Source organism: Mercenaria mercenaria, chromosome 10 (assembly GCF_021730395.1).
Source record: "Mercenaria mercenaria strain notata chromosome 10, MADL_Memer_1, whole genome shotgun sequence".
Lineage (NCBI taxonomy): Eukaryota > Metazoa > Mollusca > Bivalvia > Venerida > Veneridae > Mercenaria > Mercenaria mercenaria.
Window position 1 is genome coordinate 39,400,980 of NC_069370.1, and position 26,252 is coordinate 39,427,231.

General features: G+C 35.9%; 1 protein-coding gene across 3 annotated transcripts in view; it reads left to right on the top strand.

The window, feature by feature from the left end:
- Positions 1-1,814: 1,814 nt before the first annotated feature.
- Positions 1,815-26,252, top strand: part of LOC123561849 (POU domain, class 2, transcription factor 3L-like) — a 32,380-nt gene continuing 7,942 nt past the window's right edge. The window contains exons 1-4 of one of the 3 annotated variants that reach the window (XM_045354500.2): positions 1,874-1,956; positions 13,607-13,643; positions 23,693-23,748; positions 25,512-25,661. In XM_045354500.2, the coding sequence (XP_045210435.2) occupies positions 23,701-23,748; positions 25,512-25,661 (198 nt within the window). In that variant the 5' untranslated portion in view covers positions 1,874-1,956; positions 13,607-13,643; positions 23,693-23,700. Of the gene's footprint in view, positions 1,957-13,606; positions 13,644-18,539; positions 18,565-23,692; positions 23,749-25,511; positions 25,662-26,252 lie in introns of those variants that run through there. The other 2 variants (XM_045354499.2, XM_053552842.1) reach the window with 2 other exon arrangements.

A 26,252-nucleotide genomic window follows, 5' to 3' on the forward strand; every position in this document is an offset into this window, starting at 1 on the left:
AACTCAAATCAGATTGTGTGAAATCCCAACAAGGTGTACAACTTCACATGCTGAATCACAATCACAATCATGTGAGGTTCGATGTCTTTGGGTCAAGTGCTTTTTGAGATATGCACGACACAAATTCGGACGAACGGACAGACGTGTGATATTTTAATGAAGATTGTATAATATGGAGCACATCCTTTTGTTTTGTCATTTTGGCAACAGATGTGGTTGCGATGGACACAGATAGTCCAAAATATTACTAAAAAATGTGGATCATGCAATGTTTGCCATGAAACCTGGGATACCATAGACAGTAGTCAATAAGTAAAATATGCATATCAGTTTTCTTTGTCCGTTTGTTCGTCCGTACGTCCGTCTATCACAACGTTAACTTTAAAAGTACAAAGTAAGATCCTTTGGAATCATAGAACGCAGCCAAGCAAAATAATAGCAGGTTTAGTAATAGCAGACTCGAGTTAAAGATGTTTCTTTTGATGCTCTGTCTTCTGCAAAGGCACTGAGGACATACGTTTTTGGTTCTTAAGGTTTGTTTTTTATATAATTATACAGGAGTATTTTTACATGCCATGCCTTTTGTTTCCATTACGTGTGTTAGAGATTCACCTGTCGGGGATTACTTTTATTTACACTGTCCCGTGACTTTGGAACATGGTGGGGATAAGAGTCAGGTTGGGTGCGCACCATAAACCGGTTTAAGCTCCCCCAGTGGTGTTTTTCTATTGACCGTTTCAAGGCGGTGCCCCCCCCCCCCGCACCCCCTGTGTTCCTTTATTTGTTCGTTTTCTCATCGTGTGTTTCCTTTGTGTGCGAGTGTGTGTTTTGGCAGTGTGCACATCTGCGTGCTGTGAGTTTCGTTTTGGGGAGGCTGCGTTTTTGGAACTTAGCATTCCCTGTTTGATATTTGTCCTTGTTTTCTATTACTGAGTTTGTTTATGTGAGGTAATGACATGTGTAACATTCCTTGATTACCACCCTACAAAAAACGCCATAGTATCCCAGTCCATCTAGTGTAGATTCAGATCAAACATATACGTTTTTGTATACATTTTGCAATAGTTCTGCACGTTTGATAAACCGGAAGTAATGGCGTAACGTCATTTATCCGGAAAACGTAGAGTAAAGCATTGATTCAGCGTGCGGAAATGAAAAAATTTTATGGATTTATGGCAACAAGTGTGTGAATTTACTACAACGGCAACACAGTTCCTTTTCTAAAGTTGAAATATGATATTAAAACATATCTGACGCATTAAATAATTTCGAAAAAAAAAATGGAATGTCTTAAAATTAGCTTGAAATGCGAGAATCTCTTTAATCGTACGCAAATATTAAAAAGAAACAAGCATATTCATTTTATTTCACCATATTAAAGGCCGTATGTTTATTTACGACTGTGAGATGTTTCATTGTAGAAAAAAATCTATTTGCCAAAATGTAATCATAATTGTGATTTTCTTATAGACTCTCATTATGAAAACTTGTCACGATGGGGTAGATTTTTTTTCAAATAAGTCAAGCAAAAATCGAGCACACGACCTTATCTTTTTTATTTGCCAAATTTTCTAAATGTATTCTGAAGTTTTGAAAAATCGGGGTTTAAAATAAATTTTGATCCGAACGTGCAGAATACCTTAAACCAAAATTCACAAGTAGACTCTTCAACGCGTATATACTACATACTAACTACTCTGTATTGCTAAGACAGACCAATTTCACTAGAACATAGCCTACTTCGATCAGCCTACCAACCGCACTATGTTTATCATTGTAACAGTATTTTGATCAGCCGGCATATGTTTATCACTGGATAAGTTTTATCCATGAATGAATAATACTTCGGTAATTTCCGTAATCAGCAGATGGAAAGAAAAGTTCGCATAGCTACAAAGAAAACAGGACGTTGCCAGAGTTTCAGGCTTTGATTTTGGCTAAAGCTTTAATATATCGGTAAGTTATCATTACTTTTGCCCATTACGTCACATCATACATTTCAGTTTTTGAATATGTTTCCCAAAATTACACTTTACGGAAAATAATATTGTCTAAATTATTATTCAAAATGGCGGACAGATGACCGCATTCCCGAATGAGATTCTATGTGAATAATGAAAATCGTGCATATTCATAATTACTGTTGAAATGCTCCACTGACTTTGATAATTGGTGCGATTATGCAAAGATGTGATGTTACTGAATATTAAAAATGAATGACGTCATCATTTTGCTACTTTTGTGCCGCCAGGCGACATGAAATAACTCCAAAACAGTAGCTAGATGCAGAGATAAAGGTAAAGGTCAGACTTTGCCAGCAGGGGTGGCCAAGGATTATTGCTGAAGCTGAAGAATTGTAGTCAAATCTACTCGGACCAAAATGCACACAAAATGAAAAAGTCAAAATTTACACGGGTCACATGAATTAAAGTGATAATTTCAAGTGATTTGAATGCATACTCAGTCATCAATTTTCAAAAAAAATCCTTATTTTTTTCTGGTGGTGGTAGCAAATTTGCCATAAATTGTTGATTATGCAATTAATTGTAATATTTCTTGATGTATTTACTACAGAATATATCTTTTTATAACACTGGTAATTTTAATGTTTTAAATTAACAACTTCACAGTGTATAGACTCTCTGTACGCCCAAACGGAAGTCGCCAATAACTAGGCGTTCACTTTCGTTTTTCAAATTTTTGGAAGCTGTCGGTAGTGAGAATTTTTATGTTTTTCTGTGGCTATTTGAAATAAATATTCTTGTTGTATATATTTTTCAATGTATGATAAATGTCTCTACAACAAACTGCCGTTTAACAGACATTAACACATGAAAATAAAACGTATTTTCATTCAAAACCTAGAAGGTCGAAGCAAAAGACGATGTATTCAGGCTAAAATGCCCATTATTTAGGAACTGCGAGTGAAATACGTGTCAGGACCGCTTCTGAATGTTAAATTATAAATTCATGCAAACGAGTTTATACCTACAAATATGAATTTACAATCCTGAATAGTTTAAATATTGTTAAATTCAACATGCATATGAATTATACACTGAACGCCTAGTCGCAAATCTTTATAGAAAAACTGTCCCACTATTCGCCAAAACACTGTACGCCTATTCAATAACGAAATGACGAAGTGTTTGGGCTTGTATGCTCTATACACTGTACTTACTGAATTTATAAATATAAGTTTTGTATTGTATTTTACTTGTGACAGTGAAACAGTATTTACTAGTCTGTTTCAACAACGATGTCCTTGTCTTGGACAGGAAATAGAATCTGTATACGAGTTTCCGTTAACATACGAGAAAAATATGTATTTATTCCGCTCAGCTTGACAGGACACTGTTTTTTGCTTTTTTCTTTGTATTTTAGCTCGATTATTCGGGGAATAGCGGTGCTTTTCTACTAGCCCCGGCTTTGGTTAAAGTTAAGTTTTTTTTTTGGCAGCCTTTTTTTTTTTGTCACATCTTTTTTTAACTTTTGCTTATACCTTACTGTAACTTCACATAAACATTGTGCAAACAAAGCCTTTTCAGCTCGACTATTCGAAGAATAGTTAGCTATTCTACTCACCCTGGCGTCGGCGTCACACCTTGGTTAAGTTTTTGCATGCAAGTACATACAGCTATCATTTCAAGGCATATAGCTTTGAAACTTATTTTTTTCTTTTTCTAGATCAATTACCAACCTCATTGGGTCAAGTCCCATAACTCTGGCGTGTATTTTGGGCAAATTATGGCCCCTTTAGGACTTAGAAAATTCTGGTTAAAATTTTACATGCAAGTTACTATCTCCAAAACTAATACAGTTATTGAATTGAAATTTCACAAGTGCCTTTGGGGTTATAAAACTAGTTGATAGCAGCAAGTCCCATAACATGTTGGTCAAATTATATCCGCTCTATATAGGAGCCAGGTCATTTTCCGCTTGTTCTGTAGCGATTACTGAAATAATTTTTAATGCAAACGAAAAAGAATTGGATACTAGCTTCGATCTGCTTGATTTTGACTGATATCAGCGGTTATTTGGAGCCGGATATTAAAATAAACAGAAATTACAAATAGCCGCGCCGACGGCAGCTGTTTCTTCTGTGAATTATGATAAAGTCCACGTCATAAAGTCCGAACAAGTCTCTGAGATGCCGGAAATGGATCAAGCACTGAGTTGGGCCACTTAGCGATTATATGAATGATGCGTTAGTGTAAAGAATCTAGTCATTATTACAAAAAAATAATTTCAAACACAATGCAGGTTAGAGTTTATTAGTACGCATTTACTGCGACTGAACCGTGCTAGACTAATTAATTTGATAATTACTTACTAATAAACACTAATATTTACGAAAAGTGGATTCGAAACTGCAGTAATAACATATAAACTGGTTAGTGACTGTTACGAAAACGAAAGAAATTATAACTATTATTTTTTAACTGTCAGTTGTCATAAAACAAAGTCAAATTATGGAAATATATGAATGAAAAGAAGTTTTGAATATGCGTTCAGTTTTTCGACTAAGCGTTCAGTCCGGATTTTAGAAATAGCGATTAGTGGGCCAGTAATGTATCGACTAGTGGGACAGTGTAATCGGCATATATGTCTCAGAAAAACACATTTTCCTGAAAACGCATTCGTTACCATAGAGCCATGCTAGTATTTATTGATGCGTAAGATATTTATCTACGAAGTAGCAAAGGTTTCAATTCTTTGCAAAAGCTCAATATACATGTATTTCAAAGAATTGATAGTTTTATTACAAAATCGAACAAATACCCACACGTGATTTGACTTGAAATGAAGTATATTAAGAGTTTTAATAGGCGTATTTGGTATCTACGTAAACAGTAGCTCTTAAACAATATGTAGATAAAAAAAATACACTTACTTTATGCGATATTAACGAAATAAACAACGAAAATCCAAGCCATCCGCGACAGCAAAAATTTGTGTTTTGATTTCTGAACGCCTAGTTTTTGGCGACTTCCGGTCGGGCGTACAGAGAGTCTATACACTGTGAACTTATTTGTGATGAAAAGTCAAATCTAAATCCACGAATACGAGAAACTCTTGGTCCATTTCTGCGGTGAGGTTGGTATCAAATACAGAAACAAAATAATTAAATGGGATAATTTCAGTAACATTTTATGACTCCATCTGAAAGACAAGTGAATTTTCTACAACATAACACCCGGATGCTGTTTCTGAAATGGTTAATCTGTTACTGGGAATAAAAACAACCCCTTAGGCCCCCGAGAATATGAGAAAACAGGATACCTCACGAGTTGGTCTACCTTTTGACCTGCACCCTTCATAATATTAGGCTAAGCATCATGTGCGGATCCAGAGGTCCGGATCCCCATCCCCACCCCTAGAAAATCCAATAAAAAAGGAAAGAAAAGGCAACATTAGGACTGCATTCAAAGTGTATGTGTCTGCTGCTACTGTACATACGACCCTACATAATTCATATTTATGTTAATTATTTCAGAGAAACAAAGAATTTTACCTTTAGAAAACTTAATTTTATTATTTTCCCCAAATTTAACAGGTGAGCTCATAAAAATGTGAAAATAAGGGGTATTTTGTGTATAAAATTGTAGTGGAAATTGGAAAAGGTGTTCTTGAATGCTCCTAAAATGCCCCAGAATGCAGGAAATGATAGGCTGAATTTCAAAATTTTCCGGACCCCCCCCCCTATAGAGCTGGTCTGAGCTACATTTCCATTTCAGCCTGTTAAACAAAAACTTAACCATGTGCTTGTAAATGGCTAACATCCACAAAAATCACATCAAATTATTTAGTGTATAAAGACACATGTAATTGTATGTTTGTCATAGTTCGGGTTCAGTTCCCCCCCCCCCAGTGAAAATTGGCTGGATGCGCATGAGCATAATACCTTTTGCTTAAAAGTTAAATATGAAGTCTTTCTCACACAAATGGAAGAAATACTTGTTACTTTAAAACAAGATGATATGGAATAAGAGTGTCATAAATCATTATTATCAATATTGGATGCCTCAGTTTGTATTTTTAGCTCACCTCAAAGTGCTCAAATGTGAGCTTTTGTGGTTACCCTGTGTCCATCGTTGTCCGTCCGTCATCAACAATTTGACTTTTAACACTCTAGAGGTCACAATTTTGGCCCAATCTTAATGAAACTTGGTCAGAATGTTACTCTCAATAAAATCTTGGACGAGTTCCATATTGGGTCATCTGGGATCAAAAACTGGGTCACCAGGTCAAATCAAAGGAAAACCTTGTTGACACTCCAGAGGCCACATTTATGATATATCTTCATGAAACTTTGTCAGAATGTTAATCTTGATGATCTTTAGGTCAAGTTCGAATCTGTGTCAGATAGGGTCAAAAACTATGTCACCAGGTCAAATCAGAGGAAAAGCTTGTTAACACTGTAGAGGCCACATTTAGGACTGTATCTTCATGAAACTTGGTCAGAATGTTAGATGTTGGTGATCTTTAAGGTCAGTTTCAAATCTAGGTCAAGTGGAGTCAGAAACTAGGTCACCAGGTCAAATCAAAGGTAACACTTGTTAACACTCTGGAGGCCACATTTATGACTATATCTTAATGAAACTTGGTCAGAATGTTAACCTGATGATCTTTAGGTCAAGGTCAATCAGGGTCAGGTGGGGTCAGAAACTAGGTCACCAGGTCAAATCATAGGGAAAGCTAGTTAACACTCTAGAGGCCACATTTATGACCATATCTTAATGAAACTTGGTCAGAATGTTAACCTCGATGTTCTTTAGATAAAGTTTCAATCTGGATCAGGTGGGGTCAAAAATTAGGTAACCAGGTCAAATCAAAGGAAAAGCTAGTTAACACTCTAGAGGCCACATTCATGATCATATCTTAATGAAACTTGTTCAGAATGTTAATCTTAATGATCTTTATGTCAGGTTTAAATCTGAGTCAGGTGGGGTCAAAAACTAGGTCACGAGGCCAAATCAAGTGTAAAGCTAGTTAACTCTCTAGTGGCCATATTTATGATAATGTCTCTGTGGCACTTGGTCAGAATGTTAATCTTGATGATCTTTAGGTCAAGTTCAAATCTAGGTCAAGTGAAGTCAGAAACTAGGTCACTAGGTCAAATCAAAGGAAAAGCTTTTTTACACTCAAGAGGCCACATTTATGACTATATCATAATGAAACTTAGTCAGAATGTTAACCTTGATGATCTTTAGGTCAGGTTCAAATCTGGGTCAGGTGGGGTCAAAAACTAGGTCACCAGGTCAAATCAAAGTATAAGCTAGTTAACTCCCTAGAGGCCACATTTATGACGGTACGGTAATGAAACTTGGTCAGAATGTTAATCTTGGTGGTCTTCAGGTCAATTTCAAATCTGGGTCAGGTGGGATCAAAAACTAGGCCACAAGGTCAAATCAAATGTAAAGCTTGTTAACACTCTAGAGGCCACATTTATGATAATATCTGTATGAAACTTGGTCAGAATGTTAATCTTGATGATCTTTAGGTCAGGTTCAAATCTAGGTCAAGTGGAGTCAGAAACTAGGTCACCAGGTCAAATCAAAGGAAAAGCTTGTTGACATTAGAGGCCACATTTTTATACGCCCGTTTAAAAAACTGGACGTATTATGGGAACGCCCCTGGTGGGCGGATGGGCGGGCGGCGTCCACAGACTTTGTCCGGAGCATATCTTCTTCATTCATGGAGGGATTTTGATGAAACTTGGCACAGTTGTTCACCATCATGAGACAGAGTGTCGTGCACAAGAACTCGGTCCCTAGGTCTAAGGTCAAGGTCACACTTTGAGGTCAAAGGTCAAATTCAAGAATGACTTTGTCCGGAGCATATCTTCTTCATGCATGGAGGGATTTTGATGAAACTTGGCACAGTTGTTCACCATCATGAGACGGAGTGTCATGCCCAAGAACCGGGTCCCTAGGTCTAAGGTCAAGGTCGCACTTAGAGATCAAAGGTCAAATTAAAGAATGACTTTGTCCGGAGCATATCTTCATGCATGGAGAGATTTTGATTTAACTTTGCACAATTGTTCACCATCATGAGACGGAGTGTCATGCCCAAGAACCAGGTCCCTAGATCTAAGGTCAAGGTCACAGTTAGAGGTCAAAGGATACAAGAATGAAAACTTTGTCCGGAGCATTTCTTCTTCATGCATGGAGGGATTTTGATATAACTCGGCACAAATGTTCACCATCACGAGATGGAGTGTCTTGCGCAAGAACCAGTTCCCTAGGTCTAAGGTCAAGGTCACACTTAGAGGCCAAAGGTCAGATACAAGAATGACTTTGTCCGAAGCATTTCTTCATGCATTCAAGAATAACTTCCCTTAGTTGTTACTATAAATAACTTATATTGTAACTTTTTTATAATTGACCGTAGGGAAAAACCAAGACCACTTTTCTGTGGTACAACATAGATGCTACTTTCAAATTTTAGGTGTATTTTAAGGTATCTCTACCTGGTAAGGAGTTTTTATGTGGATTTAGAAAAACAAAAGAATTACAATAATTACTACCACAAAATTAAAATTCCATTTGCAAATACAGGTGCTAGTGTAAAGAAATTTGCTGTGACAGGCGTATATTGTGACATTCTGGCACTCTTGTTGACTGTATCTTCATGAAACCTGGTCAGAATGTTAACCTTGATTATCTTTAATCAAGTTCGAATCTGGGTCATGTGGAATATGACCTACTGACCTACTTTTTTGTTTTTTAAGATACAGACTTGAAATTTGGATTACATGTACAGTTTTGCACACCAATCTTAAAACTGACTTCAGTGACCATGAAAAAATCAGTGTGACTTACTGACCTACTTTCTTCAGGTGAGCGATACAGGGCCTTCAGGGCTTTCTTGTTTTCTTATCTTGGCAAGAATCAGAGGAGGGCACTGGCCTCCCTTTGCCTCCTGGTGTAGTAAGTACAGTAATGCTGTCTGCAGTGCCTGGCAAGAAACACTTGATTATACTTTATACAAGAAGGCTCGTCACAGCCAGGCCCATATATTCAGTGTCAGGGTCACATATATATCGCTTAGAGGTAGTACCTAAATTTTTAAAATGATAGGTATGAAGTTAAAAAGCTTTGAAATGAAGGCAAATGTCCATATATTTTTCAAAAATAGATATATTGACAATATTTTAATCAGAAGCTTAGAGTTATGAGCATTTAATATTTTCGTATAAAAGAAAATTTTGTGATCAAGGAAATGTAACTCTTCTTGAACATGGAGAGCAGAAACATCAAAGGGACATAATATATTTTTTTTTTTATTTGGGTGCATTTGATTTAACATTCAGCTGTGGTCTGGATTGCTAAATAATGATCCATGATACTGTTCGCTAAAAATATAGAACATTTGGTCACAGTCTGATAACAGCAAAAACATGAGCATGATGAGGTAGCAGAATGCAAATATCTAAGCTCTGACAGGGACTTGAACCCAGGACCTCTCACACCTAAGGCAGACACTCTACCACTTCCCTACAACAGCAGTAGCTATAGCTAGGCAGTTTAAGTGCACCCCTATTCTCTTTCCCACTAGATTAAGTGAACTGGAACAATTTTGTGACAGTAACATGTCCGGTGTACTTAGGATTATCGGCATATTTGCTTTGTTACCTAACGGCAATTTACGTGTAAAGAAAAAATATAATCTAATTTTGCCAACAAATTAATCAGTCAAAACTGCCCAAATTTCTCTGACATGTTTCTTACAGTATGAACTTAATAACTGGTAGTACCAGTGAAATATAACTTAAACTGAATCTTTAATATTTGCCCTTTTAGCAGCAGGAGAACAGAAAAGACTGAGCTTTGTCCAAATTTAAGCAGTCATTTTACCAGAGTCCGTTGTTTACATATTTAATCGTAACCGGTGCACTTGTAAAAACTACTATATTTTGAAAAATCGAAGTATGCGAAGAGCTCTGGCACGGTCTCTATATCACTGTCCAACCATTAAAAAGATTTTTAGAATGTGTGTTTCAACATAGAAAATTAGGCAAAGGTATTTTGACTTTGAGGACAATACACAGTCTTAATGGCTCTTAACGTCAAACGTCAAAGTTTTGTACATAATATTATAGGTTTGCTATTAATGTTATTCATTAAAACTATCTGACAAATCTTTCAGTTAAAAATCCAAACATGAAAAATAATCAACACATATGATGCCAAATCAATGTATTTTTGGGCATGGGCAGCGCTGTGGCTAATCCTATTTTTTTTTTACGTATTTCAACTAGGACAGTACCTGTGAAACTGCAATTATGCAGTATGCTAACTTAAGTCATTACTGAACCAATTTCTTCTTCAATGTAAAATCTAGATAATTAAAAAATACAACTTTTGTAACAGTTCCAACGACTGTAAACGCCATGACCCCATTCCCAAATTACTAACCAAAACTTGTAACAAAACGATCAATGGTTTATTAATTTCATCTTCTATTTATATAATATTACCATTTGTTCAGCACAGTGGTAGGTTTATCCTTGTCTTCTGCATTTCATTATTTTCATATGATTTTTTTTTGCAATTCAAATTATGTCTTGCTATGAATAAATTTGTTAATATTGCGTGACAAGTGTTGGTGATAATAAGAAGGACTAAATGGCCTCATGAATATTTATTGCACAATTTGAGAACAACAATTAATAATAAATCATGTTTTGGCCCAGTAACTGGCCGTTGTGGATATTGAATATGTTCAGTAGCAGAACTGGACATACCCATTCTTAAAAAGACAGAAAATTGTATTAAACACTTGTAGTGTCAAACTGTAACAGTGAACATATGCATTAAACTGTTACAGGAACATAGGCGTCAAACTGTTGCAGTGAACATCAGTATCAAACTGTTACAGTGCACACACTGTAACAGTGAACATACACATAAAATTGTTACAATGAACTGTTATGGTGAACATAGGCATCAAACTGTTACAATGAACATAGGCATCAAACTGTTATAGTGAACATAGGCATCAAACCGTGACAGCGAACATAGGCATCAAATTGTTATAGTGAACATAGGCATCAAACTGTTGAAGTGACCAAAGGCATCAAACTGTTTTAGTGAATATAGGCATCAAACTGTTATAGTGAACATAGGCATCAAACGGTTACAGAGGTATCAAACTGTTATAGTGAACATAGACATCAAACTGTTACAGTGAATATAGGTGTCAAACTGTTACAGTGAACATAGGCGTCAAACTGTTAAGTGAAAAAAGGCATCAAACTGTTATGGTGAACAAAGGCAACAAAGTGTTAGGGTGAAAATATGGGTCAAACTGTTACAGTGAACATAGGCATCAAACTGTTACAATGAACATATGCATCAAACTGTTATGGTGAACATAGGCATCAATCGGTTACAGTGAACATAGGCATCAAACTGTTATGGTGAACATAGGCATCAAACTGTTATAGTGAACATTGTGATCAAAGTGTAACAGTGAACATTGGCATCAAACTGTTACAGTGAACATTACAAGGCATCAAACTGTTACAATGAACAGAGGCATCAAACTGTTACAATGAACATAGGCATCAAACTGTTATGATGAACATAGGCATCAAACTGTTACAATGAACATAGGCATCAAACTGTTATGATGAACATAAGCATCAAACTGTTACAATGAACATAGGCATCAAACTGTTATGGTGAACATAGGCATCGAACTGTTACAATGAACAGAGGCATCAAACTGTTATGATGAACATAGGCATCAAACTGTTACGATGAACATAGGCATCAAACTGTTATGATGAACATAGGCATCAAACTGTTATGATGAACATAGGCATCAAACTGTTACAATGAACATAGGCATCAAACTGTTATGATGAACATAGGCATCAAACTGTTACAATGAACATAGGCATCAAACTGTTATGATGAACATAGGCATCAAACTGTTATGATGAACATAGGCATCAAACTGTTACAATGAACATAGGCATCAAACTGTTACAGTGAACATAGGCATCAAACTGTTACAATGAACATAGGCATCAAACTGTTATGATGAACATAGGCATCAAACTGTTACAATGAACATAGGCATCAAACTGTTACAGTGAACATAGGCATCAAACTGTTACAATGAACATAGGCATCAAACTGTTATGATGAACATAGGCATCAAACTGTTACAATGAACATAGGCATCAAACTGTTACAGTGAACATAGGCATCAAACTGTTACAATGAACATAGGCATCAAACTGTTATGATGAACATAGGCATCAAACTGTTATGATGAACATAGGCATCAAACTGTTACAATGAACATAGGCATCAAACTGTTATGATGAACATAGGCATCAAACTGTTACAATGAACATAGGCATCAAACTGTTATGATGAACATAGGCATCAAACTGTTATGATGAACATAGGCATCAAACTGTTACAATGAACATAGGCATCAAACTGTTACAGTGAACATAGGCATCAAACTGTTACAATGAACATAGGCATCAAACTGTTATGATGAACATAGGCATCAAACTGTTACAATGAACATAGGCATCAAACTGTTACAGTGAACATAGGCATTAAACTGTTAAATGAACATAGGCATCAAACTGTTGCAGTGAACATTGGCATCAAACTGTTACAGTGAATATTGGCATCAAACTGTTACAGTGAACATGGGCATCAAACTGTTATGGTGAACATGTTCATCAAACTGTTATAGTGCACTTTTATTTCAAGGTGTAACATGCGAATGTTTGTATCAAAGTTAGCATTGAACATCGATATCAAACTGTATCACTGACCATTGGAATCAAAATGTAACAGTTAACATTGGGTTCAAACTGTTACAGTAAACAGTTGATGTAAACTCATACAGATTACACTCAGTGGTGTCAAAATGTCACTGTAAATATTGATATTAAACCCTCACAATGCACATTGGTATTAAATACTCAGTGTACTTTGATATTAAACTGTTCCGGAGAATACTGTTATCAGACATTATAGTTGATACGTACATACACATCAGGGTTTTTTTTCCTTCTAAATAGGGGCCTGTTACAGGCCCCTTCCCCTCAGAAAATTTCTTTTAAATCATGCTGTTTACCTAAAAAATTGACTTTACATCAGGTTTTTTATTCCCCTTTGCCCAAATACCGAGCTATTTTTTCCCCCAAAGCCCCTTCCCCTCATGGTTAAAAAGACCACTGCATGTGAATAAATATCAAATTGTTACATTGAACCTTGGTATGAAATAATCACAACCATCACCAGTAACAGTAGTAATACCGTATATGCAGAAAAATTTAATATCAGATAAACTGCAAAAAAAATCAGAAAATCAGTGAAACAGTCTGTTTATGTTGCATAGTTTTATTTTAGATTGTAAAGTAACATAAATAATTTATCAGATAATTTCTCTGTAATGTTCAACACTGGCATATAATTTGCATTTTTATCACAAAAATCAATTGGTTGAAGACCGGTATTAATATGAATGAGGTATTTATTCAAGGAGCGCATTTATTTCACGCTCTCCTGCTAGCGAGGTTATAAATATTTATAAGATACAAAACTATGTGTTATTCATGGAACAGAGGCCCTGGTGGAGATAGGAGTATAATGTCGAAGCTGGTAAAATGACTCTTTTTTTTTTTTTCTTTTTTTTCCAGGTATATTAATGTTTCTTGATTTCTTACTTGACATTCTTATCTGGGATTGTATATTTTATTACATAATCATTTACATATTATACAAGATCTTTACTTCTATTTGATTCTATTATATTTGTTGAGATGATGTTCTGCACTTTCTGTAGACTTTATATTAATTTTAACTTTTATACTATTTTGATGCAAGCCTCCCTCCCCCACGAGTCTGGCCATTCAAAAGCTACTTTGGTACATTGTATATAAAACTTTTTGCAGTAGCTAAAATCTGCTTTTTATGTGTAAAACTCAATTTTAGTAAAAAAAATATAACAATTTATAAAAAAATCTATTTATTGTTATAAATTAATCAATATTTTTGAAACAGTTCGATCAGTCAAGAGAAATGGACTTCTTTTGTTTAGGCTGATCACTACCAAATCAAGTGTAAGCCTACACAAGTAGTCCAAATATAAATAGTCCTGATCTATTTTACTTTTACTGCTTTTCAGTACGTATTTGTAGCAATTTAGGCCAGAGTTTTTTAATTTTTTGTTACTCGGATTCTAGGCAGAAAAATGTTGACAGGAGGAGGGGGGGGTGGAGAAAAGGCAGTAAAACAACAGACGATAAGTGATCAAAAGCATTATCGGATGACTCCTTTCTTCGGCAGCACTTAATTGTTGCTCAATATACCTCTTCCCATGTCATATTTTATTTCCCAACTGCACGTCAAATTCACAATCAATGTTGCCATTGTTATTTACATCCGGTTACATCTAGCATATATTTGAGACACCGTAAAGTTTTTCACGCTTTCATCTTCTTGGCCTTTACAGAACATGTCATTGCTTAATTGTCGATATACCAGATTTTGCTTTTTCATCGCATATTGTAAATGGTTCAAAGATAATCTTTAATTTCACACAATTGTTTACATATGGAAGACGCTTTCATTTGAGAGGAAATTGCACCTATATGACACCGACGGCTAATGCACTGACAAATATTGGAGTTGTCATCATCAGAACTCAGCAAAACATCAGTCATTGCCCTTAAAATTTTTTGAAATTTTTGAAATTGCTTTTTTTTTTTTTGTTTTGAAAATGACAGAAAATAGGGCAGGAGGGTCCGAATAACGAAAAATCAACAAACTCTGACATAAAGTTCTTTATGGGAATAGAAGTGTCTGAAAATCTGATATGCTAGAAAATGTTGAAAAAAGTTAATAAGTAATTAATGAAATAAAAAAAACCAGCTGGATTCAGTGGTGTTCAGCCTTTATAAACGTAACGAGAAACTATTTAAGGAAGTAATCACTCACTTTTCTACTTGCAGTGAACTTCCAGTTTTTATTAGTTTTGATAAAAGCTTTGTGGGAACATTGATTATCAAAGAACTATTCAAATGTACCCTGCGGTTGGACATATAGCCGCTGTGTTGACTACCGCCATGATCGGCCATGGCCGTTATTTCTCCTATTTGACATTCTTTACATAGTCATCAAATAATCCACTTTTTGGGGGCTTTTTTTATATCATCGGCAAAGTCGAATATTTTAAAGAAGCATTCAAATCGAAAGTTGTGGGTTATTGATTATCAAAGAACTATTCAAATGTACTCTGCGGTTGGACATATAGCCGCTGTGTTGACTACCGCCATGATCGGCCATGGCCGTTATTTCTCCTATTTGAAATTCTTTACATAGTCATCAAATAATCCACTTTTTGGGGGCTTTTTTTATATCATCGGCAAATTCGAATATTTTAAAGAAGCATTTAAATCGAAAGTTGTGGGTTATTTGGTGACTATGCATGTAAAGAATTTCAAATAGGAGAAATAGCAGTCAAATTCTGGTGGGTAGTCAACATGGCAGCTATATTTCCAGCTGCAGAGTACCTGTGGAAATATTCTGTTTTCTTACACTTGTTCTGCTTTCTAGAGGTAGTGAAAGCTGAAGTACAACTTAATTGGTTATGTGTTGGCATATCTCTGTTAGGGCCGCATGGTAAAAGATTACAATAGGTTATTTTGGAAACTTTGCAGTCTTTGTTGTGCAAATTAGTTAATTTGACCATGTTTTTATGTGTCGTTTTTGCATACAATAAAAATACCTTTTTGGTAATATAATGGAAATAAGAGACTAGGCATACAGTCATTATGCAAATGATATTCAAGAGTTGGTATTCTTCAAATACATTGTATAACACACACAGCCAATGAATTTCAATTTTAAGATATTTAAATTGTAAAGAAAAATTTTGTTTTTAAAATCTAACTTTAGAATTGTTTGCATTTTTTATATTTGACTTATTGTAAAGGATATTTTTGTATTATATGTGTAAAAAAAGGTACAAGGAAATATAACTAATAACAAGGTAACAAAATAATGTTTTAATCGATTTAAAAAGTAATTGAGCCGCGCCATGAGAAAATCAACATAGTGGTATGCGACCAGCATGGAATCCAGACCAGCTGTGTACCGCGAAGTTGGTTCATAGATCCAGTTTCGCAAACATTTCTCAATTCCAATAGGCTTTAAAAGCGAACAGCATGGAGCCTGACCAGACTGCGCGGATGCGCAGGCTGGTCTGGATCCATGCTGGTCGCAAACCCACTATGTTGGTTTTCTCATGACACGGCTCAATTGATAATATTCACAAACTTGATTCTGCTTCGAGTTTTTTTAGTGGTAATTATTCAAAAAAAGATAGTGTACCAGTAATAGTTGCTTAAATTAAAAAAAGAAATACAGTATTTAAAATATGATAATTGTTTTCTTCTGAATTAAAATGACAGATATTTTTGTTACGTTTGTTACTAAGTTTTCTTTGTACATTAATTTCATGTTTTTCAATTGTTTATTGGATAAAACCCACCATGAGTGCATTAATATTCATGGATGATTCATTTTTATGGATTTCGAGGTTGACTTCTATCCCAGTGAACAAAGAAAATTTCGCTTTATTAGTAAAAATTGAAATACATAGATTTAAAGCCCTACAAAATAAAAATTTTGGTCAAAGCAACAAAATTGAGCCGCACCATGAGAAAACCAAAATAGTGCGTTTGCGACCAGCATGGATCCAGACCAGCCTGTGCGGCTCAAATTTAAACCTGTGAAATAAATGATTTCTCAAATCTCAGTGTTTGACAATTTCACTGCTTCAAACAGTACGATTATCATTATATAATTTTTCACTGATACCAAATTACAGTTAAAGGTCCAATACTAAGGAAAGTGAACATTTTAATTTCTTTTAAAAAGCACAGAAACTATTTCATTTTATTGGAAAATGAAAGTTGGTATGTAGAAATTCGAAATAAATCGCAGTATATGTACAATTATTTTTCTATGAAGTATGAAGAAAGTTAAAAAGACCTGGGGGGTCATTCTGTCGATTCATTGAAATTTCAACATAATCAGATACATTTCTTTGAGTTCCAAAGACCTTCTGTAAATTTTGACCTGCCAATCTTCATTATTTAGTGTCTTGCAGAATTTCTATGCACTGGCTATGAAAAAAATTGCCAACTCACTTTCCCTTAGTAATGGACCTTTAAATGCAGAAGAATATGAATATTTACAGATAATGATTGGAAATTTTTATAAAAGATATATTCTCAGCCGCCAGATTTTACAACAAGTGAATATGTTGCATCTTGTGTTTATCAGTTGAGAAAGGTATATTTTGATCTTAGACTAGCAGATATCCTCTTTCAAGAGTCTTTGTGATAGTTCTAGTGTGAAGTTACACTTTCTACATGAATTATTCATGTTTCTATTTAACCTTTAGCCTGCTAAATTTCTGAAATGGACTGGTCCATCTTTATCAAAGGGATGTTCACTGAAAATTAATGGACTGAATAGCGAACTGTGCAACTGTGATCTTGGTCTGCACTGGTCGCAAAGGCATAAGCGCTTGCCGCCAGTAGGCTAAAGGTTAAAGTCCAGTTACAGGGAAACAAAACAGGACAGTTACAATTTTAAGTATGTAGTATTAATTTTTGGGGACTTACATTGGCTTGTCTGTACTTCTGTGTTTGGATGTGATGGAATTAAGGATTGTGGATATGTAACTTAAACATTGCCTTCATCATATTGCTTTGGTTCTGTAATCATAATAATTCAGTAAATTTTATGCTCATATATTTTACTTCAATATTTAAATAAAAATTAGCGAAATAAGAATTGGATTAAATATATGTTTTGATATTAATTGCTTTTAGATATTTAAGTGAGTGAGTTAGATTTTGTGGCAAATCTACACAAATATTTTAAGAATTTCTCAAACACTAATTTGTTGCCATAGCTTTAAGAAATTCTCAGTTAAGTAATTTGTCTTTCTTGTTTTATCATGTCAGATTAGTCTTAAGATATTAAACTCTAATGTTTTGGTTACAAGAGATTTAACTATTTCCTTATTAAAGTGCAGATTTTACAGTCCAAGGGATGCTGATTATGTTGATTATGTTGTTGAAACCACTAATTCACAAGTCTGAACATTTTATGATAGTGTTGTCTTAGCAATACCTCAGTTCAGACATTTAGATTAGTTAGTTATATATGGTGGCTTATTTGTGCCATCTTGTTATTTTGTTCTGTTGCAGCCACACAGCGACAAATGTCATTATGGCACTCCGACGAACTTCGTTATGGCAAAGTTTGGTGGGGGCATAGTAACGACATTTGGCAGGGCGAAGTTTGGTGTGTGGGGCATAACATCATTTGTCGTTGTGTCACTGCGACAGAACGAAGTGACGAAATGGCACATTAGTCAACCACCACAGTCATAGTCTAACACTTGAACAGTAAACATATGAGAAGTTTACGAAATTAAGAAGAATGTTGTCTTGAAACTTGATAATAGAAGGAATAGAACTTAACACTGGATTTTGTGTACATTGTAAGTGAAATCATATATATAGATATATAACTTGGACTTCGATACTGAGCCAGAACACCCAGCACTCAAGTATCCCCTAGGGTTGATTACTGTGTTGGAGCATACTGCCAAGCATGGTTTAACCAAACCAAAACAATTTACACAAACTATTGCCTTTATGGCCACCCTCGGTCCTAGATGTCCAAATTTATGACATGTATTTGACCTAATGTCATCAAAGGCCATGTATTTGACCTTAGATGTCGTCAAACAGCATTAGGATTGTTGTTCAGTAACTGAGCTGCTCATCAGGGGATTTGTTTGGATTTTATAATTTCGCTGTGCCATACCAGAGTTATGGCCCCTGACTTAGTCTAAAAATTGGCTAAAGTGCCTAAAAGTTTGTGTACCACATGACTGTGTCAAAAACTATTTAATGTACAGTCATTAACCCATATAGGAATACGATCCAAAAAGTGAAGTTGTCTACCTGGGATTTTGTTTGGAATTTCACTCTTCAAGAGAAGAACTAAATAAGAAGTTTGCATTAAAAATTTCTGTGGCACTCTCCCAGAAAGCTTTTCTTTATTTTTTTCAGTTTCTTTTATCTTATGTTCCTTGATGATGTTTCGTGGTAATTATACTCCAACCCAAACTAAGTCTTGCATTGTCAACAGAACAGGAAACATTATATGACCATACAGTGACAGTTAGTGGGGGCACTTATGGACACACATCTTGTTCACTTACATATACTCCTAGAATATTGAAATAGTTTATTTCAGATCCTTAAAATGTATGTGATTCATGTGTATGGGAAATTTTAAGGGTTCACTGAGGTTATATTCCATATGTTACCAACAGCATGTTTAGAACATTTGTTCAGTCATTTCCGTCTCCTGGCTGCAGACAGTGTTTATGGGCTGTTAACTGTATCAAGAAGTGTGCACAAGATCTACAGCAGAAAATAGTGTGCAAATTCAGGAGTGCAATGTTATGCCATGAAAGCATGAGTGCATATTTTATTGAGGCAGTGCTATAAATTTTTCTGATACATATACGCATCTGTTCTTATTAATGTTATAAATATAAAGATATAAATTTGATCTTTATCCGCAGTGAAATCAAACATTTAGATGGCACTCTTGTTAATCCCCCGCAATGAGGAATGGTCTCCGTCCATTCGTCTGTCCTTCCGTCCATCCATAACATTTTGTGTCCACTCTGTATCTCCTAAACCCCTTGAAGGATAATCATAAAACTTTGGTCAAATGATCACCTTTAAGACGATGTGCAGAACCCATGAGTCAGCCCTGTTGGCTCAAGGTCAAGGTCACAACTCAAGGTCAATGGTTTGAGCCTTCAATTTTGTGTCAGCTCTGTATCCCCTAAACTCCTTCAAGGATAATCATAAAACTTGGGTCAGATGATCACCTCATCAAGACGATGTGCAGAACTCCTGAATCAGCCATGTTGGCTCAAGGTCAAGGTCACAACTTGAGGTCAAAGGTTTGAGCCTTCAATTTTGTGTCGGCTCTATATCTCCTAAACCCCTTGAAGGATTTTCATGAAACTTGGGTCAAATGATCACCTCTTCAAGCCAGCTTGCAGAACTTATGAGCCAGCCATCTAGGCTTAAGGTCAACGTCACAACTTGAGGTCAAAATTTGAGCCTTCAATTTTGTGTCGGCTCTATATCTCCTAAACCCCTTGAAGGATTTTCTTGAAACTTGGATCAAATGATCACCTCATCAAGACAGCGTTCAGAACTTATGAGTCAGCCATGTCGGCTTAAGGCCAAGGTCACAAGTCAAGGTCAAAGTTTGAGCCTTCCATTTTGTGTCCGCTCTATATCTTCTAAAGCCCTTGAAGGATTCTCATGAAACGGAACTTGGGTCAAATAATCACCTCATCAAGACAACATGCAGAACTTATGAGTCAGCCATGTCGGCTTAAGGTCAAGGTCACAAGTCAAGGTCAAAGTTTGAGCCTTCCATTTTGTGTCCGCTCTATATCTCCTAAACCCCTTAAAGGATTTTCATGAAACGAAACTTTGGTCAAATGATCTCCTTATCAAGACAATGTGCAGAACTTATGAGTCAACCATGTCGGCTTATGGTCAAGGTCACAAGTCAGGATCAAATTTTGAGCCTTCCATTTTGTGTCTACTCTGTATCTCTTAACCCCTTGAAGGATTTTCATGAAACTCGGGTCAAATGGTCACCTCATCAAGACGATGTGCAAAACTTGTGAGTCAGCCATGTCGGCTCAAGGTCAAGGTCACAACTCAGTGTCAAATGTTTGAACTTTCCATTTTGTGTCTGCTCTATATCTCCTAAACCCTTTAAGGATTTTCATGAAACTTGGGTCAAATGATCACCTCATCAAGACGAGCCCACCCGCTTAGCTCAGTAGGGAGAGCATTGGTCTGTGAATACGGGTCGCGAGTTCGATCCTCGGGCGGGGGTATGTTCTCCGTGACGATTTGATAAAGACATTGTGTCTGAAATCATTCGTCCTCCACCTCTGATAATTCATGTGGAGAAGTTGGCAGTTACTTGCGGAGAACGGATTTGTACCTGTACAGAATCCAGGAACACTGGTTAGGTTAACTGCCCACCGTTACATGACTGAAATACTGTTGAAAAACGGCGTTAAACCCAAAACAAACAAAAGCCATGTCGGTGTAAGGTTAAGGTCACAAGTCAGGGTCGAAGTTTGAGCCTTCCATTTTGTGTCCACTCTGTATCTCCTAAACGCCTTGAAGGATTCTCATGAAACTTGGGTCAAATTATCACCTCATCAAGACAATTTGCAGAACTTATGAGTCAGCCATGTCAGCTTAAGATCAAGGTCACAAGTCGGGGTCAAATGTTTGAGCCTTCCATTTTGTGTCTGCTCTGTATCTCCTAAACCCCATGAAGGATTTTCATGAAACTTGGGTAAATTGGTCACCTCATCAAGTTGGTTCAAAGTTAAGGTCACATCTCGAGGTTTAAGGTTTGAGCCTTCCATTTTATGTCTGCTGTGTATCTCCTAAACCCCTTGAAAGATTTTAATATGGCTTGGCTGTAATATTTTTCTTATCAAGACAATGTGTGGAATTCAAAATTTGCCCCAGGGCCTGCTTAAGGTCAAGGTCACAACTGGATTGTTTAATGGTTCCACCCAATACCATCAACCCTTTCATTATCCATAACAGCAGCGGGGTCATATAGCTGTCTTTCAGACTGCCTTGTTAATATTTTTAGTGTCTTTTGTTCTGGTGATTATGATTTTGCTATTTAAGATCACTGAAAGAACTAATACTGTTAGGCTGTTGTGTCTATTTTCGGCATTTCATTAACAAGACCACACGACCTTGGTAGTCTAGTGGTAGTGTGCCAGCTTTGAGTGTGGGAGGTTTTGGGTTTGCGCCCTGGCTATGTCATACCAAAGACATGAAAAGTGGTACCAATAGCTTCCTCACTTGCTGCTCAGTATTAACTGGATGGGGTATCATGTGTGTCGACAGTGTGATATTCTAGTAAGGCAAGACTATACAAAATTGGGCATTGTGTTCACTGCTACAAGAAAACACCGTCATGTATATGGCTGAAAAAATGTTGAAAACAATGCTGAACACTAAAACACTCACATTAACAGGACCTGTTTTTTGTCTTCTGCATATTTTATTAATTTGCCTTACAAAATGCAAATTGCCATCTATCTATGCGGCTTGGCAAGTTTCTTGTTTCAGAAATATAATTATGTATTACTATTTATACAGGGAAAATATGAATAAATTACCTCTGTATTTATATGAAACATTTAAGCAGGCAATTTAATGAAGTGAATTCACAGAATAATGACATTCATGATATTCCTTGAGATTTTATCATATTTAGACTTAAATAGAACATGCCATATGTTAATGAGATGAATGTTAATGAAGTTGATTTATCGCTGTTATTTCAAACTGTAAATTGACATTTACATATGCAAATGTACTAGGGTATTTTAATAAGATCAAATAGCAGGCTTGGCTTTCTTTTTTCAAAGTTTTAATGTGGTAAAGGTAGCTAGTATTTATGTAATTTATTACGAAGCTTCATTCTTCGAATTAAAAATTTAATATTTATTTGAAAATGAGTAATTGCTTTTAACATGTTTAATGATAGACAAAGAACACAAAAGTGATGAATGGTTAAATTACGGTATGTTTTTTGATCTGTATGTATAGATCTAATAATTGGCCAAAAATGTTCATGAAATGCAATGAATTTCAGTATAGAGTGATCAGGGAAGGCAGCTGCTTTCATGCTTTTAATTAGCAATTTCATGTTTATGATTTCAGTTTTAGTATATGAAAGTAAATTTCATGTTTATTGGGATGGATTATATGATTAAAGAGAGAGCTCAGTAATTTTATGTACATGATTTCATAAATCTTGATAATTGATTAAGTATGAAAGTGGGAGAACAATTAGTTTCATATTTATGATCTTTGGAAGTAGATCACAGTGGTTAGAGTATGAAAGAGGAAGTCAGTTATTGTCATGTTTATTATTTCAGGTTAGAGAATGAAAGGGGGAAAACAGTAATTGTCAGGTTTATGATTTCAGGTTAGAGTGTAAAAGTGGGAAATAAGTTATTGTCAAGTTTATTATTTCAGGTTAGAGAATGAAAGGGGGAAACAGTGATTGTCAGGTTTATGATTTCAGGTTAAAATATGAAAGAGGGAAAACAGTAATTGTCAGGTTTATGATTTCAGGTTAGAGTATGAAAGGGGGAAAACAGTAATTGTCAGGTTTATGATTTCAGGTTATGTATAAAAGTGGGAAATCAGTTATTGTCAGGTTTATGATTTCGGGTTAGAGTATAAAAGAGGAAGTTAGTAATTGTCAGGTTTATGATTTCAGGTTAGAGTATGAAAGGGGGAAAACAGTAATTGTCAGGTTTATGATTTTGGGTTAGAGTATAAAAGTGGGAAATCAGTTATTGTCAGGTTTATGATTTCAGGTTAAAATATGAAAGGGGGAAAAACAGTAATTGTCAGGTTTATGATTTCAGATTAAAATATGAAAGAGGAAAAACAGTAATTGTCATGTTTATGAATTCAGAATAAGTACTACAGAGTGGATCAGTAATTTTATTTTTGCAATTTCAGGTTAGAGCATGAAAGAGGGGGATCAAGATGCCAGCCTGGCAGATGGCAAAATTCAGGTTTGCTTCATTTGTTACTTTAAACTACAATTAGGAAGATTAGTGTTTTCCCATTAATGGAAATATATGATGGCTTAAGTAGGAAGTGTCTTTTCATGGTGAGAGTTTTGACTAAAGTATTCATGATGAGTTTTTAACCAGGTTTTTCAAAACTAAAAGCCTGATTATTACAATACTGATTGTCGTTGTGCATTCAGGTGAATGAATTGTAGTGTGAAACTGATCTTGTCATTCAGTAACTTTAATCTTGACTTTTCGAAGAAACAATAGAGCTATTGCACTTGCCCCGGTGTCAGCATCGCCGTTGGTTAAATTTTTTGATAAAGTCAAATATCTCTGTTACTATCAAAGCTTTTAACTTGAAACTTAAAATAATTATTTACTATCAAAGTCTACACCAGGAAGATAATAATATCCATAACTCTGATTTGAATTTTGACAGAGTTATGCCCCTTTTTAACTTAGATTTTTTTGGTTAAAGTTTTTACTGGCAAAGCTCTAATTCAGAGTCAAGCACTGAGAAAAGTCTAGTATGCTGTCTTACGGACATTTCTAATTTATGAAACCAGTTAAATTGTGTCCATCTGCAACTTTCTGAAGGCCAAGTTATGAATTTTTAGCTCGACTATTCAAAGAATAGGTAAAGCTATTGGACTCATACACTCATGCGCCGGTGTCCGCATCAGCATCCCGATTTGGTTAAGTTTTTGTACGTAAGGTGGTATCTCAGTAACCACTTATGGGAATGGATTGAAACTTCACACATTTATTCACTGTGATAAACTGACTTACATTGCACAGGTTCCACAACTCTGTTTTGCTTTTTTACAAAATTATGCCCCTTTTTTTACTTAGAAATTTTTGGTTAAGGTTTTATATGTAAGCTAGTATCTCAGTACCCACTAATGGGAATGGATTGAAACATCACACACTTGTGCCCTATCATGATCTGACATGCATTGCACAGGTTCCATAACTCTACTTTGCATTTTTACAAAATTATGCCCCTTTTTCGACTTTGCAGTTTTTGGTTAAGTTTTTGTATGTAAGCTGGTATCTCAGTACCCACTAATGGGAATGGATTGAAACTGCACACACTTGTTCACTGTCATGATCTGACATGTAATGCACGGGTTACATATCACGAAGTTATTAAATTAATATGTAGTAAATATAGTAATAGTAAATAACAAGAGCTGTCACTAATGGTGACAAATGCCCCTGCAGCGCCTTGACCTTTGACCTGGTGACCCCCAAAGTCAATAGGGGTCGTGTACTCAATAAGTACTATCAGCATGTGAAGTCTGAAGGTCCTGGGTGCAGTGGTTCTTGAGTAAAGTGCCTTCATGCAAAAAGTTAACATTGGCCCCTGTGACCTTGACCTTTGACCTGGTGACCTCAAAGTCAGTAGGGGTCGTGTACTCAATAAGTACTATCAGCATGTGAAGTTTGAAGGGCCTGGGTGCAGTGGTTCGTGAGTAAAATGCCTTCATGCAAAAAGTTATAATTGGACCCTGTGACCTTGACCTTTGACCTGGTGACCCCAAAGTCAGTAGGGGACGTGTACTCAATAAGTAATATCAGCATGTGAAGTTTGAAGGTCCTGGGTGCAGTCGTTCGCGAGTAAAGTGCCTTCATGCAAAAAATTAACGTTGTGACGAACTAACGAACGGACGGACAGTTGAAAACTAATATGCCTCTCTTCGGGGGAATAAAAAGCAAGTAATAAGGATATCCAAATAAATGATATTGTTTTGTAACAGTTTCAGGTTAATGCAGGAATGACGGCGACCAGTCAGGCAACTCCAGCAACGCCAACGATACAACCTCTTGCGCTTGGGAATCTGCCTTTAGCTGGCATGCAGCAGGGAGGCTTCATACTGCAAAATCCATTTGCACAGCCTGCAACTGTGGTAAATATATAAATAGGCAATTTTCTATTATACTGAAGCTAATTATACATTAGCTGGGCCTCTGTGACTGAGTGGTTAAGGTCGTTTACTTTGAGTCGTTTGCCCCTCACCTATAGGTTTGAGCCCTGCCCTGAATAATGAGAGGAAGCCAGCTGACCTCTGGAAGGTTGATGATTCTACCCAGGTGCCAGCACATGCCTGAAAAATGCTCAGATGGGTTATGATCTTCCATCACCATTAAAGTGGAAAGTCGCCATATGATGTGAATTTTGTCAATGTGACTGAACAACTTAACGTCCCCGTCCCACTTCCAAAAAATAAACGGTAAACACTAGCTGTTCGCCAGTACAAACGATTTTGAATTAGTTGTACAAAATGTTCTTACAGGTTAATATCCTGTAAAAAAAATATCTGTTCATGTGTTTTCAACATCCTAGTAATACAGGAAGAAGACCTTGAAAAGTCCTTGTATTTGGTTTCAATGTTGAAAAGTACCGGTACTTGAATTCAGTCTTGCCTTGAAAAAATGCAAAATTGTACCTGAATTTCAAGAAAAGCCCATGATTTTCTGCAAACAGCCTTGAAAATCTG